Source organism: Acomys russatus, chromosome 1 (assembly GCF_903995435.1).
Source record: "Acomys russatus chromosome 1, mAcoRus1.1, whole genome shotgun sequence".
Classification (NCBI taxonomy): domain Eukaryota; kingdom Metazoa; phylum Chordata; class Mammalia; order Rodentia; family Muridae; genus Acomys; species Acomys russatus.
Genome location: NC_067137.1, coordinates 93,106,623 through 93,124,350, shown reverse-complemented (window position 1 = coordinate 93,124,350; position 17,728 = coordinate 93,106,623). Strand labels below are relative to the sequence as shown.

At 49.6% G+C, this 17,728-nt stretch overlaps 1 protein-coding gene across 3 annotated transcripts in view; it reads left to right on the top strand.

The window, feature by feature from the left end:
- The window catches only part of Dpf3 (double PHD fingers 3), a 277,997-nt gene that overhangs the window by 183,875 nt on the left and 76,394 nt on the right, over positions 1 to 17,728 (top strand). For all 3 annotated transcript variants that reach the window (XR_007830923.1, XM_051148677.1, XM_051148689.1), the window contains exon 7: positions 17,264 to 17,401. Coding sequence is in view for 2 of the 3 variants with exons in the window: in XM_051148677.1 (XP_051004634.1) it covers positions 17,264 to 17,401 (138 nt within the window). In the remaining variant the exon portion in view is untranslated. The remainder of the gene's footprint in view (positions 1 to 17,263; positions 17,402 to 17,728) is intronic.

The following is a 17,728-nucleotide window of genomic DNA, read 5'->3' as shown; positions in this document are numbered from 1 at the left end:
ACACCACACTAGAGCATTAGCGCAGGCTAGTGACACATCTGAGTGTGACTCACCTCTGAGTCATGTGTAGCATTCGAGCCATCAGGAAAGTCCACTCAGCACCAATTCTGTCAGTAGAATCGATCTTTGTCCCAGTATCCTGGCCCTGCAGATATGGCCTGGGACTTTTAAATGACCCCGACACAGGGTGATCTGTCTCTTAGGAACACAGCTGTAGGCATCCATTACCTAGTTTTTCCTGCTTCCTGGGATAAGAATACTGAATTGAACCTTCCTAGCAAGAAAAGATGGAGGTTGGCTCCTGATAGTCAGCCCATCAGGCAGGCGAGGCATAAGAAAGTTTCTGTCATCTCGAGAATGTGGCAGCGGGTGCAGGAGCCTGCCTGCCTACAACTTAGCAGGTCAGGGAGCAGAGGGTGTGGAGAGAAACATGGCCAAGCTATAATTTATCACATCTGCTGCTCCAGTGACCCAATTTATTGTAACAGGTGTACATTTGTCCCACACAGTGCCAACCAGCTTGGGAGTCAAGTGTTCAGTAAATCGTTGAGTGGAGGGTGCATTCAAAATGGGGGTGTAGCCATGTCCAGCAGGGGCCATGTCAGAGTAAGGTCTGGGGTCTCTTTCTGCTCTGGAACTGTGCTTTCTGCCATGTTTATTCTAGAGGGAGAAGGGAGGTGGGTGAAGTGGGTCTCGGTCGAGTTCTGTTCGTTTGTTGGTGTTGTGACATTTCCTACTTGTGGTCTCTAGGAGCTTGGGGCCTCCCTGATCAGCACCCAGCCCTGCACTGTGGGCTCCTTTCCTCCCCCACGGCAGCTTCACAGTGAGGCTGTCTGCCCAGACCAGATGTCTCAGGGACAGAAAGGAGGAGTGCATCATGGGACATCGTGGAGACTGTGCCATGAGTTGGAGGAGCTGTGGGATGGGTGACTAGTGGGCTGGGCAGCCATGGAGCTCCTGGGAAATCTACTTTGCCCTCAGCCCCTTTCAGGTCACCCTGGTTTCGTTCAAACCGGAGTATGGCAGGTAGATGCAGATGGCTATTTCTATTATTTTTTATCATCTCCTTTGGAGGGCATGAAGGTCTATATTCTCTGAGGCTCATGTGTTTTGTGCTCCAAACCGTGGCAAGGAAAAAAAAAGCCAATAACTTGGCCTTCAGGCTTGCTGCCCTTGTACAGTGGCTGGCCCATCACTCAGCTGTCTCTGGCTCTTCTCTTGCAGATTCTTGGATGTGTGTCTTGTGTGTGTGTGTGTGTGTGTGTGTGTGTGTGTGTGTGTGTGTGTGGCGGAGGAGGCTCAGTGCCCCCAGGAACTTGATTTGTGGAGCAGGGCCTGTGGGAGGGATTGATCGCTAGAGATTGAATGCAGGTGTTCTCTCAGAGCTGGGCCTGCTCACATATGTAAATGCCACTGTATCAGGGACACAGGTGGCAGTGTCCCTGCAGGGCTGGCCAGAGGCGGTGTTGGGAAGCTTCTCTGGTGCACACCCTCAAGCTTGCTGTTTCCTTTGCCCTGCTGCCTCCCCCTCTCCCCCACTTCCCTGCCCTTAGATACCCTTGCCTTACCATCTCCCTTCTCTCAGCGTCCTACTGTAGCTCCCTGTGCTCCCTGGAATCACTTTCTCACCCATAGGAACCTTCTTATTCATGATGCTAAGAGGCTCTTTTCACTTTTGAAAGTACTACCTCGTCTCCCCCATGGAAATAGTATTTGTGCAAAGGGAAAGCAGAGCTGCAGGTATGTCAAAGGGGGGAAAATTAAATCACCTATCATCTTAGGCCTGGAAGGAAACCCAGCTTTTGTGGGCTTCGCTGGGATTTATTCCCTCCCTCCCAGCTCTCCCCATGCCTTCCACTCACAAGTACAAGAGGAAGCTTTCCATGTCAACACATATGTTTCCATGGCAGCGAGTTTAGGGCTACATGGTATTCCGCAGCGTGGACACGCCACAGCTTACGATTGTTCCGGTGTGTGCAGTCAGTGTTCAACTTGTTAAATGCTCAGCTTAGAGTTTCTTAGAATTTATTAACAACGTTGCAGCTATTTCTTCACACAGCTTTGTCTTTCCTTCTTAGCATATATTAATTATCCATAATAACAGCTTCACTGTGTCACGTGTCCTAAGTTGAGTGTGGTGTGGTTTGATCATGCTCCTCTCTGTTACCCCTTCTTGTCCCCCTTTCTCACTCCCACTGACCTATATTTTCTTTCCAACTAACTGCCCTTCTCTTTCCTGTTGTTTATCCATTTTTATTTATATTTGGTGACTCAATGAGGAGTTTTATTGGGGTTTCCCACGTAACCCCTGGTTAGGGGTCATCTTCCAGTGGCTGTACCTCTGAAGAAAATGTCTCCTTCCCCATTAGCTGCCAGTAGCTCCTTAGGGAGGGGTGGGCTCCCATGAACCCCTCTTCTCCCAAGGACAAAATGCTAATGGGCCCAGTCTTTGTATAATGCTTTATTATTTTCTGGAAGCAGAGCTGTGAGGTCAAAGGGCCAGGTGCTAGGCATGGTGGGGGTGTTGCCTGGGCCAGATGAGAGAGCTGGGAAAGGGCACCCTCCTGACTGGAATAGAAACGACTGGAGCCGTGCTGTGGCTCTGCAGCTTGCTATCTGGGACTTGGAGGAGATGACTTGTTTTGGGTGTCATGTCCTCTGTGTGCAGTGGGAAGGGCACCTGACTGGGCAGGCCAACTGTGACGACATAGATAAAAGGTTTGCGCACACAATATGGCTGAAGAAACATTTCTCCCACCTTAGCTATTTCCTCTTTCTAAGTATACCTGGAGAGACCGGGCTTGTCCTACAAGGAAGGATTTAACTGAGCAGACACTAAGTGCCCTAGGGCCCGAGGAGTAGTGTGTGTATGTGTGTGTGTGTTGGGGGGCAGTCAGAGGATACATCTCGAAGCTATTTAGGTTTAAATGAGCACAGAATGAATGGATTCCTGTCTCCAGGGATAGAAGAGTATATGTAGAGGCATGGAGAGAAGTCATAATAGTTGAATCTGGAATATTCTGTAGGTTTCCTCTATATGAGCTATTTTATTTTCACAGAAGGATCATGAGATAGAAACTGTGGTCACCTCCATCTCCTGGATAAGGACTGGGGAGGAGAGGAGTTAATAACTCTCCCAGGGTCCTGCAGGGAATAAATGGAGAGCTGGAATTTGATTGCAGCCCTGAATCTCTTCCCACCTGCTTCAGCCACAGTCACAGTGCTTTCTACGTGGTTCTGGAGTGTGCTTCCATGAGGCTCCCTCTCAAATTGTGTGGTCACAGTTTGCCTGCCTGCCTGTCTTCTCAGGCTACACAGAGTACCATGTGGGGTGACAACCATGTCATAGGCCATTGGTACCACATCCCTAGCACAGTGGTACTCCCAAACTCCTGATGAATGTCTGGAGAAGGAAACATGCTAGGACAGGAGACAGACCTCCTCGTCCAGAGCAGAGTGTGTGGTTGTGTGACAGTGTCTACAGGAGGAGGGCTCACAGGACAGCAGGCTGGGCTTATCTGCAGGGTGACTACACTGTCAAGCTGGGGACATGTTTAGAAATGCTCACTTGTAGTATTATTCAGGTAAGAGACCCAGACCCTGAGCTGAGAGGGACTTTACCAATCACATTGAAGAAGACAAGGAGCCTGGATGGTGCGGAGAACAGGAACAAAATGAACTAGGCAAACAAGGCAGGGCTTGTGACAGAAACCCCATGGGATTGTGGGACTGGCTCAGATGGTAAAGCATGAGGTCCTGAGATTGATCCTCAGAGCCCACATGGAAAAGGCTGAGTGCGGTACACAAGCTTGAAACCCTAGTGCTGGAGAAGCAGTGGTGATGGGCCCTAGTGCTGGAGAGGCAGTGGTGATGGGCAGAACCCTGGGTCTTGCTATCCAGCAAGTCTAGCCTTCTTGGCAGGTTCCAGGCCAGTGAGAGACTCTGTCCCCCCAAATAAGTGAATGGTGCTTGAGAAATGATGGTGAAGGTTGTCCTCTGGCCATGTGTGCACAAGTATACATGCGTGTGCATGCACACATGCATGCATGCACACACACACACACACACACACTGAGAAAGAGATAAAGAGAGACAGAAAGACAGAGAGACACAGACAGAGAAGGGAGAGAGACAGAGAGGAGACAGAGAGACAGATATAGAGAGGAGAGAGATAGAGCTGGAGGGGGAGAGGAGAGGGAGAAGAGAGAGAGAGAGAGAGAGAGAGAGAGAGAGAGAGAGAGAGAGAGAGAGAGAGGAGAGAGAGAGAGAAGAGGGAGAAGAGACCCCACAGAAGCTGGCTATGCTTGAGAGCAGGAAGGATGCTTGAGAGTGGAGACAGAGGCACTGATGACTCTTGAGTAGCTGAGACATGAAGGGAGGCTTCAGTGGGACATTTTGAAAGGAGAAGGACATTTGGAGAGCAGTGAAACTTTGCTATGAAAGCTGGAGAATTGTCAGGAAGCCCAGGCAGGAAGTCTAACAGAAGCAATGGACCTTCCTGCCCTTCCCCCTGCCCTCGGCAAAGGTGTTAGGAGTTCCACATGGTGGTTTAGGAATCACAAATAAAGGTCTGCTCAGTGCAGCATTTTTCAGGTTGTCATCCAGGCCTAGCCGGTAGGTGTATAGAGATCCCCAGAGAGGGGACGCCCACAAGCTTCCAAGAAGGTAGGCATAGCCACAATGTTGACCATTGTATTTATTATTTAAATTATTTGGTATAATTTAATTATATTTTATTCTTTAGGTTAATTAAAGACGTGCTAACATGGGTCTCCAAGAATGAAGATTTAGGCACTACCTTATCCGAGACAATGATTGAACTGGGCAGTGGTGGCGCACACATTTAATCCCATCACTTGGGAGACAGGAGCAGGCAGAGCCCTGAGTTCGAGGCCAGCCTGGTCTATAGAGTGAGTTTTGGGAGAGCAAAGGCTACACAGAAAAACCCTGTCTCAGTGTAGGGGTGGAAGGGAGAAGGGAGAGAGAGAGAGAGAGAGAGAGAGAGAGAGAGAGAGAGAGAGAGAGAGAGAGAGAGAGAGAGAGAGAGAGAGGAGAGAGAGGAGAGATATGATGGTTTGAAAGATGGTTCTGCAGTCAAGAGCCCAGGACCTGAATCCTTGCCAAGTCCTTTCCCAGCTGTGACCTTGGACACATCCCAAAGCCTCTTTGAACCTTGGTTTCTTTGTCAAGTAACAACACTGATCTGAATGCTTGAGAGCGTGTAAAAGCATTAGCTCATTGCCTGCTTCATGGATAGTATCAATAAATAGTTATTTTCTTTATACAAACTGACAAGGACACTTAGCACCACAGGGGAATCCCTGGCTGCGTTCGAGCATCAGGCATTGGGGTGTTAGATCTATCAAAGCAGCCTGTAGAACTGAGTGACCTGGCAAAAGATGGCTAGTGTTCCAGACCCTTTTGGCCAGGCCCCTCACTGTGCCCTTCATGATCTTAGGCTGATATTGGTCTCACTCTGTCTCTGTGGTGTATAGACTCATCACCACCATTTTACAGACAAGGAAACTGAGCCTTGGGTGAAGTCACTTGACTGAGGTCATGCAGTGAGTTGCTAGCATTCTGCTGCCATGTTTTTCGGTAGGGCAGGGAACTTCACGGATGGGTTTGGGGGCTGTCTAGCTCTCTCGCTCCTGGGTGTACAGGAGCATGTTACGTAACATGTTGAAACAAAAGGTTTGTAGCAGCTCTCTTCTTCCTGCTATGAACTGGGAGCCGAGTTCATATAAAATAACATTCCTAAATAAGCTTAACAGCTTGCTTTGGTTAAGGCTGAGCTTGCTGGTCACTAGATCTATGCCTGGGCTCCCATGATAAAGGGCGGTGCCACGCTTGCGACATGCATCTGTATAAAGGCAGAGTGTGGATGTTAGCTCGTGCAGTGGTATATACCTGTGATTCTAATACTTGGGAGGCAAATGCAAGAAAACCAGGAGTTTAAGGCCAGCTTTGGCTACATAGTAAGTTCAAGGCCAGCCCGTGTTACAGGAGACCTGTTGCAAAAATATAAAATAAAATAAAATAAAAAAATAAACACACACACATGACCCCCCCAACAAAAACAACAAAACAAAACAAAACACCAAAACAAACCCTACATTCCCCCAGCTCCTGTGATTCTATCCAAAGAATTAACTTTAAAAATAAACATCAAAGGTGAATCGAAAGAGCAGATGACGTCACAGGAATGAAGCCATTGGCCCTGCTGGGTGGGTGGGGAGGTGTCTGCAGACCCTGGGCAGATGTTGTGGGTAGGACCACATATTTTCTATCATGGTTGACGGGGTGAGAGATTCAGGGGACACACAGGCCTTTCAAGGCCCAGAGAAAGCAGGGCCTGGGGAACTGGAATGGATTAGATCCAGTCTCCGTATTTTTACAATGGGGTTTGTTCAAGATATGGAGAGGGCTTATAAAAGGGCTGGAGCTGGATTTCAGGGCTCCTGGAGGCAACCAGCTCATCTGGACTCCAGCCAGTGAGGCCCACCACAGTGAGGGAGCATTGGGCTTGCCAGAGAGGAGATTCTTGCTCCTTACACAACTATAGGTGCAAACATTGCAGGGACTGGATGGATCTTCCCCTTGTCTATTCGGAGTCCTGTGGAGCCATTGTTGTTGGCTCTTAAAGAAAGCCTAACCCTTGAAAATGGTCCTCAGGGATGAACAAACCCACCTGGAGAAGACACGTCTGAAACGCATCTCTCCCGGCTTTTGCCCCAGTCTCAGGGCTTTTCTCACTTTGACTGCTCCCGACTTGGGCGTGGGCTTTCTTCCACCCCTGGACGGCACTGCAGAGAGGAGGAAGAGGAATGCTGGGCAGGTGTGTGTGGGGTGTGGATTGCACTCTGAAGGGCTCTGAGCAGGACAGAGCAGGATGACATCATGATTATGAAGGCCCCAGCGGGATAAAACCTGGGCAGGGCGCACACCTGACCTTGCCCTTCTCACCCTCTGCCCTCCCGCAGCTGCTTCTTCTTGGCAAATTGCCAGATGCAGAATGAGGAAGGGGCTATGGAGGTCAGCCCCAGGCACCGGGGGGCAGCCCGGGGCAGGAGTGACGAGCAGAAAACACATGAAACACCTTCTAGCTGTATTCTCCAAATGGCCGACAGGCCTGGATTTGAATCCTGGATTTGCCAGTTTCAGGAGTCATTTATCTTTTCCCACATTCAGGCTCCTCACCTGTAAAACAGGACCCCTGTCTTGTGACTGGGGCAAGGCTCTGGGCAGGGATCGGACTAAGGCTGCCTGATTGTTGTACCGATGCCCTCTGGCCAGCAGCAGGTGCCTGGCACTGTGATTTGTGTCCCAGCTGAAGGAGTTGAGCTGTAGAGAGAAGGGGCTGAGCGTCCGTGTGCCACAGACAGATGCTGGGAATGCGATGCTTCTTGTGGCTCCCAAGGCCCAGGCTTTGCCTCTTGGACACTCATCCCGTAATTGCTTTTAGTCGCTGCTTTCAGTCTCTGGCAGCCACTGGTTCAGATACCCACTGCGTGCTCCAAGTTGGGCTGATGAAAATGTGCCAGAGTCATTAAGTTATCAGTAGGGAAGGCAGCCGCTTCTCCCCGGCAGGAAGGATTCTGCGGTCGGCTTTGTTCACACAAACTGCCAGCCCCTCCTAACAACCCCCCACACCCCCCATTCAGCCCCAGAAAATGATTGGAGTAGGACTGAGGTGGGGGGGATAGGAGACGTGCTGTCCCTGCTCTGGGACAACACTGATGGCATTCGTAACTCTAGCCTGGAGGTCCCATGTGGAGAACCCAGCTCTGGACCGGGAATGTAGGCAAAGCTATTTCTGCAGCTTGACAGATGGATCCGCCCCAGGGGGAAGGAGAGAGAGGGAGGCAAGCTGGACTTCCCTTGTCACAGCCATGGCTCTCCACACGCGCTGTGCCAGGAACACAAAATCCAGGTGCTTGCTTGCCAAGGTGAAAAGAAGGACCAGATGGGGCAGACTGGTCCCAGGGGTGATGGCTGCAGAGGTGCATGACGCGGAGGAATGGGCCCTGGGGAAGGAGACTGTGGAGGGAGGATGGGGGGTGGGGTGGGGAGGTTCAGCCCTCTCTGCACGCTTCAGCAATCTTGGGGCTTAGTCTGACTCCTTGCGACAGCTACTTCCAGAGTGCGGTTGCTGACTTGATAAAAGGGGAGCAGATGGCGCCAATACTTTATTTTCAGAACGTTATTCTTCTCCGTACCTTCTTGTCTGCTCTACACCATTACCCCAGACTTCAGAGGAGAAACAGCTAGCTCCCTCCCCTTTGGGGTTTATTGTCTTGGCGGAGCCCCTTTTGATGACAGTGGGTGATGATGACAGCCGACGATTGACTTGAGACCGTGGGTGCTCTTTCAAACCGTTCTCACGGAACCTTTCTCCTTATGGCGAGGTAGGTGTGCTGTCACAGTGAGCCCCATTCCAGAGAGGGCACACGGGTGCACAAAGGCTTAGCACTTGGCCCTAGTCAGAGTCTGAACCCACCCAGTTCAGATGTGGACTATTCAGACGTCGCTGCAGTTCCCCATCCTCTCCAATGACCAAACTGACCAGGGCCAGAGCAGTTTATCACACTTCTACGGTGACCCATGAGCTGGCCTAGGCAGACTCCCTGGAGTCTTGACTCAGCTGCTTGGAGCTCAGGTGAATTTAAAGCTTTCAACTGGGGTCACCTACTCCCATACCTCCACGCCCAGATTTCCAGTGCAAGATAAGATTCAGAGGGACTGGAGAGGGAGGTCAGTTGGTAAGACCCCGAGTTTGATTCCTGGAACCCATAATAAGAGCTGGGTGTGGTGGTGTGCAGTTGTAACCTCAGCATTGGGGAATTTAGAGACAGGTGATCCTGGGCTCAGTGTCCAGCTAGTCAGCCCTAGAGTGAGCTTCCAGCCATTGAGAGCATATACTCAATGTGCACGCGCGCGCGCGCGCGCGTGCGCACACACACACACGCATGCACACACGCATCATGAGGAGCTTTTGAGGAATCTATAGGAAGTATTTCAAGATGGTGACCACAGAACATGAAACCCAGTATGAGGCGCTTTCTGATTACTTGGATCATTGCCTATAAAGTTGGCCCTTAGCATTTGGAGTGACTGGAAAGTAGGATTAATCGCAGGAGGTCAAACAGTGTCATTTCTAGCTTGTCTTCTTCCCATCAAAATGTAGTGCTCTTATTCCATTGCAGTTCCATCAGAATAAATCACAGAGCCTTGACTTCTTCCCTCACTCTGTGATGCTATCATTGGAAAGACTAGGTGTTAGCATTAGCAGCTTTGTTTGGAGCTCAGTGTCCTCTCTGTTAACTCCAAGTCCTCCCATCTCTGCCTTTCAAGCTGCCCACCCCAGCTGCCTCCTGTTAGCCTCTGACCTGCTCACAGACTCACCCTGATAAATCATTACAACCCTCTCCTCCTTAACTACAGCCCCCTTCTTCCACCAGCTGCCCTGCCTCCTCCTCCAGTCCTGCTGGAAGGAGTAGTCTATGAGCCTTTTTCCACGACCTCATTTCCTGTTGCACTCCAGCTATCTGCAGCCTGGTCCTCTCCTCCCAAACGGCCCCACCAACTGGGGACCAAGGGTTCCAATGCCTGAATCTATGGTGGGGGACATGCCTCAATCAAGGCACTGCAATGAGGCTGTGAGTTGCTGTGAGCATGTTTGCTTGTTGCACTCAGAATCCCAGCCCATGAGGAGCATGGAGGAGCACTAAGGAGCACGGAGGAGCTGTGGCTGGGGCCTCCGTGCTTCTTGTGTCCTAAAACTCTCCTCCTGCTTCAGGCTCTCCTGTGAGTCTCTCTTAACTAATTTAAAAGGGGAACCCTGTGTTGCCCAGGCTCCTTCCTGTGACCACCTCATCTGCTATTCTTCTCCAGAGTTTCCCTTGGAGTGTCTCAACACTGGTAACTTCCAGTGCCACTGTGCCCATAGCCTAGTCTTTCCATGAGGATAAAAGTCCCACAGACTGAGCCCATTTTCTTTCTTCCTTAGATTTGATTCCAACAGCCTACCCAAGTCAGGAATCTGGGAGTCTTCCCGTCGTCCCTTAGCTGACATCCACGTGCCTGTCATAGTCAAGACCCCAGGCAGGGCACTGCGGATGAAATGTGTGTGAGCATTCAGGGCCTGTCTCACTGGGTGCCTGTAGGACTGATGAGCACCAGAATCCTGATGCTTGGCAGGACCTCCCTGGGGAAGGGCATTAGGAACTAAGAGCTGAAGAAGGATTGGATCCTCACCAGGGCAACTGGGAGTCGGGATGTGGTGTGTGCTAGGCAGAAGGATGTGTGGCACCTGTGCCATCGTGGTACTGAGTCAAGGGCGAGGGACTGTGGATTTAACACACACACACACACACACACACACTAAAACAGCGGGTCCTTCGTGTTAAGAGATCAGCAGCAGCGGCGGCTTTTATTCAGTGTCCAAAGAGCCTTTCTTTTTTAAAAACATATTTTATTAATTTATTCATATTACATCTAAATTGTTATCCCATCCCTTGTATCCTCCCATCCCTCCCTCCCTCCCATTTCCCCTGTACTCCCCTCCTCTATGACTGTGACTGAGGGGGACCTCCTCCCCCTTTATATCCTCATAGGGTATCAAGTCTCTTCTTGGTAGCCTGCTATCCTTCCTCTGAGTGCCACCAGGCCTCCCCATTCAGGGGACATGGTCAAATATGGGGCACCAGAGTTAACCCAGAAGCAGAAAAAGTCAAATGGTATATACTCACTTATATCTGGACACTAGCTCAAGGGGCATGTCCCATGAACATCTTCACTTATCAGGAAAGTGGGACAGAGGGGAGGACATCCTATTGGGACTCTAGGTGAGAGAAGCATGGGAAAATGGGGAAATAGAAGGATCCAGAGGGTCCTACAAATGTACTAGAAGAACATTGAAAGGCGGATCTGGGCCCAGGGGTCCTGCTCAAACTATGGCACCAGCCAAGGACAATACATGCAGTAAACTTTGAACCTCTACCCAGATCTACCCAATGGACAGGACATTCTTCACAGTTGAGTGGAGAGTGGGGTCTGACTTTGACCAAAGAGCCTTTTTATAGGCAGCAAAACAAGAATGACACTTGTGGGTGAAATCCCTCAAGAGATGATTGCACACAGGAGGGAAAGTCCTGAGGAGGGGAGGGGTGCGTTCTCAGAGCAGTAAACATGACTAGCTAACCAACATAAACACAGACATGGAAGCTGCTAGAAACAGGACATGAAACAGCAAGACAGGCAGGCAGCCCAATTGGGCCTGGTTCCCACAAGGATGACCATGCTCCAAGGCTCTGTGATGAGGAGCAAACTGCTTAGGATATTAGCAGGAAGGCGAGGGAGGAGGGCAAGACCTGCTGCCAGATGAGGCCAGGTCTGGGCAGAGCACATCAGAGACAGCTATGGTTGTTGTCCCTTCATTGCATTCTTACACCGCTTTCTGCCAGAAGCTATTGTTGACTCTGTTTCTTAGCAATTAAACTTTATTATACAACCCAACTAGCTTATACAAAAAGGAAAAAGGTTAAAGGGACAAAAGAGTGAACCTTCCGGTAGCCGTTCCACGGGATGGGTCCTTAGGTGTCTCTCTGGCCTGCGTGCTGGTCCAGCTCATCCACTGCCGCCGCACGCTCTCTCTGTAGCCGACTTTGTTATTTTCTCTTCCCCAACTGCCTGAGTCACGTGGGAAGGACCGGCTCCTTCTCCCGGTGAGGGTCCATTAGAAAGACAATAGTCCAGGTGGGGTTCCCAGGTCTGCTTCCTGAATTCCAGACCCAGGATGGCTCCACTCAGTCTTTCACAAGGTATTCATGGGGTGCCCCAAGGGTAAAACCCACTAAGACTGCTTCCACCTGTGACAAAGCTTAATCCTTCCCACAAGCTATCTTGAACTCCTCCCCAACAATTCATTCCCACCTGTGAGGCCATATTGTTTCTATCCATCAGCAAGGCAAACAGTGTTCTGCTACCTTCAGAGTCAGCCTGTAAGCGGTATGCTGACATGTGAGGCAGCTTAAATTGATCCTCTAGGTGAACTCCTCCCCTGGTCCCTCATTGTGAGGATGGGGTCAAGCCCCGGTGGCCTTTCTGGTTAGCTTCCTCAAGTCCACCCTTCTCCGTTGCTGCAGCTTTCTCAAATGGCTCCCGGTAGCCTCGAGGTGCTGCGTGGCTATGCTGGGGAGCCCCAGGTGTAGTCTTGCTCATCGTATGCTTTCCTCCAAGGGGCTCACACTCTAGGAAGCCATTCTCCCCCCAGCTCAAGCCATCTGCTGCCCCTCTCAGATACCCCTGGCAGGCATGCCTGCTCACACAGCCACAGTGTGTCTCTCCTTTACAAGCACATCTCTTTTGTCAGATGGAGAACTCGGAGGAGGAGAGGGACCTGGGTCCCTTTCTCTTTATCCTTTTGGTGTCACTGGCCTAGCATATATTCGCGTTTGATAAACTTATTGCTGAAGGTCTGGTAATGAAGGGCAGACACTGTTCAAATGAGCCACAAACAATGAGGTTCTATTCTGAGGCACTTTATGAAGGAGTCTGGCATCCAGGCTACCTCACAGAGCTGCCTGCATCTGGATCTTCTAGTGACGAATCACATGCCTCAGGGTAGGCTCCTCCCCACACCCACACACTAGGAAGATAGGTAGAGCAGGTTGGTTAGAGCCAGGCTGAGACCTTCTCAAGCTTTAGTGAGTTCCAGGATAATCTGGGTTCCCTGGTTTGTTGAACAGATATCTGGGTCGTGTCCCTCCCACCCCCCAACCTCCATTGCTTCTGATTCAGGGGCTAGGGGTGGAGGCACCTGAGAACTTGCTTCTGTAACAAGTTCCCAGGTGATACTAGTAGTGCCGGCCTGGGAAGCCCATGGTGAGAATCTGTGTTCTAGCAAAACAATTTGTGCCCCAAGGTATCTCTGTCTACAGTGCTAGGGGAGGATATGGATTGCCGCTATTTGTAGGTTCTAAGAGCTGGTAGCATGAGATTAGCATGTGTCTTAGGATTTCCAATTGCTGTGAAGAGACACAATGACCATGGTAGCTCTTATAAAGGAAAACATTTCATTGGGGGCTTGTAAAGAGAACTTTTATTTGCCCATTTCAATTGTCTGGTAGGCTCAGTACCTCTCTCTGCTAACCTAGGCCTAGTCCTGGAAGCTTCTAGCCTCTGTACAGTCTAACCTAGGTGTAGAATGTTTTCAGCCTCTGAGACTTACTGCTTAATAAGCTCACCCTTTTTTGTTAGTACTGAGCTCTGGGCTGGCTGGCTCAACTCAGCTGTTGTGGCTCAAACTCTTCTCCCAGCTGACTTATTTAATCTGGCTTCTCTCTTCCACCTTTGAGTTTCAATGCTCAGCCTCAAACTAACTCCAGCAATCTAGTCTAATCTCCGGGCTCCTCCTCATCTTCGCTCGTTCTGCCTTCACCTTTGTTAGCTTGTTTTCTCATTCAACCTCTCTCTGTAATACTCTCTCCTCCATCTCCATTCTTTGTGTTGCTCCCTTAAGTAGCTTCCTTTCCTCTCTCTTCTCGTGAGAGTTGGCCGTATCTTATTCTGTCAAATCTCTGATTTTTCACTTTTTCTGCCACTCACACATCACTTTCAAGCATGGGTGCTTCTTTCTACAAACCAACTTTACCTTCATTGTTTGGGATTAAAGGTATGTACCTCCTAAGCTTTTCTTTACCTGATACTTGCTCTATATCAGGCTGATCTTGAACTCAGATCTGCTTGCCTCTGTCTCCTGGATTGAAGGTGTATTTGTATTCCAGCCAGATCACACAGACCTAGAAAATCTTTGGGTGTGATCTCTTGCCAGAGCAGCCATGTTCTGAATGAAAATTCCTCTACAGGGGCTGGCTTACAGTTTCAGAGGTTTAGTTCCATTATCATCATGGTGGGAAGCATGGCAGTGTGCAGACAGACATGGTGCTGGAGAAGGAACTGAGAGTTCTACACCACGATCCACAGATGGCAGAAGGGCAATGTGTACCATACTGTGTATAGCTTGAGCATAGGAGACCTCAAACCCCATCATCCTACAGTGACACACTTCCTCCCCTCAGGCCACACCTCCTAAGAGTGTCACTCCCTAGGGGCCAAGCATTCAAACACACGAGTTTATGGGGCCAAACCCATCCCAACAACCACAGTGTCGATAGATGGAGTAGATGCTACAGGCTTGCCTCCATTCCTGGCTCTTGTCTCCTGCACAAGTGTATCTATGTCTGTTCATCAGCCGCTTAACAAGTACGTTTTGTAGAATGTGCTTGTCAGCAGATGAGGCATAGCTGTGCATATCAGATAAGTCAATGGGGAAATGACTCTGAAGAGGAGACTGCAGGTGAAGTCAGAAGGACAAGTCAAGAAGTCCCAGGGGAGGAGCACCTGCTCTGATGGGAAGTAAGTTCCCATCCCCCGAGTCCCACGACAGGCTTCTAGAGTATTAGTGGGAATAATATTAATGGGTGCCTAGTCTAAGTGACAGTTAAGATCTTGACATTCTATGGTTAAGGAAAAAAAAAAAACAAAAAAACAAAAACAAAAAAACAAAAACAAAGAAAAGAAAAGGAAAGGAAAGGAAAGGAAAGGAAAGCAATGGTTGACTCGGCAGTGCATAATTGGCTCATTTGGCTCGTGCGTGGATCTGCAGAGGGCCCAGGCTGCCTTGTGCAAGCACTGGAAAGAGCTTTATTTTTAATAGACATGCTTTCCTCATCGACAATGTGTTTGGTGAATAAGTGGATTCATATCCAATAGCCCTGTAATTTGTTGCTTATTGACCTCAGATCATTTAAAAGGTTAAATGGAAAAAGCCACAAGCATAGAGTGTATCTCAGGGGCTTCTTTATGTCCTGCTTTCTGAGCCACATGGAACTGAGATGCAAGGTTGCAAGGTGTCATTTTAGTTTGGAGAGAGAGAGAGAGAGAGAGAGAGAGAGAGAGAAGGAGAGAGAGAGAGAGAGAGAGAGAGAGAGAGAGAGAGAAGAGAGAGAAAGAAGAAGAAGAAGAAGAAAAGAAGAAGAGAGAACACCTTGAATTTATAGTTGCTAGGCCACCAGCTTGAATTTCAAACACTCGTCAAGGAAGTCCAGCCAATTGCTGGATTCCACAGAACAGTATGAGAGATCAATGTTTCTCTTTGGGAGGGCCCAAACCTTAAGATGTGACCAACAAGGTTGATGTCTCTTGCCCCTTACTTATTATTTCTTGATCTTTTTATTTATCTATTACGTTAGACTAGGTGAGATCCTTTGCAGATACTATTTATGATCTTTTAATTAACCTTCAAAGTAAGTATTATTACCTTCATTTCCAGAGAAAAGGCACAGAGAGATTATGTGACTTGTCCAATTTCACATAGTAAAACTTTCCCATTTGTTTTTGGAAGTTGACAAAACTGTAAAATTGAACCTTGATAAAGGTAATTCAAAAATTATAGCTCTACGAGTCAGAGTTGAGATGTAATATTATCAAGTTTGAGTCCAGCAGTATATCAAATGAATAATACACTCTGACCCAATGGAGCGTGTTCTAGGAATGCAAGAACAGTTCAGTAATAGGAAATATTAGGAAACCAACCTAATTCACCATATCCACAAGCTCGTGAAAAGCCACGTATTAGCAGATGCTTACATGGCAGCCAATAAAACTTTCCTATAATAAGATTCTAAGACAGGAACAACAGGAACTGCTTCAATTTAATAAAGGTGAAAAATTAGCTACAGAGTCATTCAAAACAGTGAAATACTAATTCCAGATTCATAAAGATAAGAGCTATCCAATTCTGCCACTTGAAACTATTGTCGTGGCTATTACTCAAAATGAATTATGGTAATTAGAAGGAATCTTCCTAACTACGGGAGAGAAGAGATGGTGTTGTTTACCCAACCCCAGGAGGACCTGAAAGGAGACGACAAGCTGTGGCAAGTCCTCATGGTGGTCTCTAATGGCTCTTTTCCATATAGCGACAGTCACAGCCACTGAACTTGGACACCTGGAACTGGGGATTGGGTCTAGGTCTGATTCTGAAGTCCTGTTCTTACTCCCTCTCTGGCACCAGGGATCTGCGAGAAGGGAGAGCCCCTCAGAGCTAGTCCATCCCCTGTTGCCCCAGCAGAGTCCACTGGGCTTGGTCTGCTGGGAGGACGAGTAAGATAGCATTTGGGAATCAGTTTCACTGTGAAGACCCCAAATCTTCTGTTCTCGGCAACTCCATCCCAAAAGCGTGAAGTCTGGGCTGAGTGTGTGGGAAAAATGGTTGGTGGTCTGCCCTCCCCACTCCCATCCCGCCTGGTCACTTTGCCTGCTTTGCCTGCTTTTTGCTTTCTAGGCCCTGAGCAGCTAGGGTACTGAGCGACCCCTTTCTTCTTGCCTCTAAGATGACATTTTAGTGTTACCAGTTGCCTTTGGTCTCAAGTTGTCTCACTCAAGACAGGTCTGGGGTGCCAGAGGTTAATTGGAGCACTGAGGTCATGAGCTCTTGGCTACTACAGCCACCAGCATGCCTCGGTCTCACTGCGTTGGCGGTGAGAGCAGAGCACATTTTCCTGGTAGAAACCACAGGGTGACACATGGAGCGTGTTACCCAATGGAAACTGTCCTACTCCATAGAGAACCAAGCATGGGGCGGGCAGCAGGCGGGTCACTGTGGAGGAATCCAGGGGACGTGGGTTCTGGTGGCTTTCCCACTGATGTGTACTCCATGCTTGATGACCTGAAGGGTTGGACTGGATAGGCTTTTGCTGATAGTTGAAGGTTATGATGCTAATCTCCGTTTCTGTGTGCTCATCACCATTTGAAGGCCCCCTGTGTAGGGCTGGGAGTGTGGCTCAGGGATGGACCACTTGCCTAGCATACCTAGCTCCATAACAAACACACAGTGCCTGTCTAAGCACTCTGTGCTGTGCATGGTTAATGGGGGTAGGTCCCGTCATCGCTGCCATTTTGTCTCGAAACCCTCGGAAGCACAGAGCCGCTCGCTGACTTGCCTAAGCCCCCCCCCCCCCCCCCCCCCCGGCAGGCAGAATGGTAGCGCGTACACAGCCGTTGCCCTCCGTGCTCTTTACTTCTTTTGAGTACATGGGCCACGTGGTTACACGTGTCGGGTCTGATGGTGGGAGGTGCTTTTAAGGGGAAGCCTGGCTCTGCTGTGCACAGCTGCGGGCCGTGGCCCTGGAGTGTGAGGGAGTGACCGGACAGGTTGCTGGCACTGCCCTTTCATCGCATCTTCTCTTTTCTTCTCTAGTCTGTGGCAAGCGCTACAAGAACCGGCCGGGACTCAGCTACCACTACGCTCACACCCACCTGGCCAGTGAGGAGGGAGACGAAAGCCAAGACCAGGAGACCCGGTCCCCGCCCAACCACAGAAATGAGAACCACAGACGTGAGTCCCCGCTTGTAAGGTTGGGGAGTGAGGGGTGGGACAGGTGATACAGGGACAGTCTTTTGCTTTCTACTCTGGCATCTGGCAGTGACCCCCTGAGGGGCCTCGGTGTTCTGCAGGAAGTTGACTCTGAAGCACAGGCAGCCACCACACCCATGGCTGAGGTCAGAGTGCACATGGTCAACCTTGTCCCCAGACAGAGGTGGGTTGGGGTGTCCAGCAGAAGGGGACTGCCTTGCCTGGCCACTGTCCAAAGCCAGAGCTGCCCATCTTTTCCCTCGGCTGGTGGGAACAACTGATGCTTGTTGGTTGGTTGCTATGGTTTTC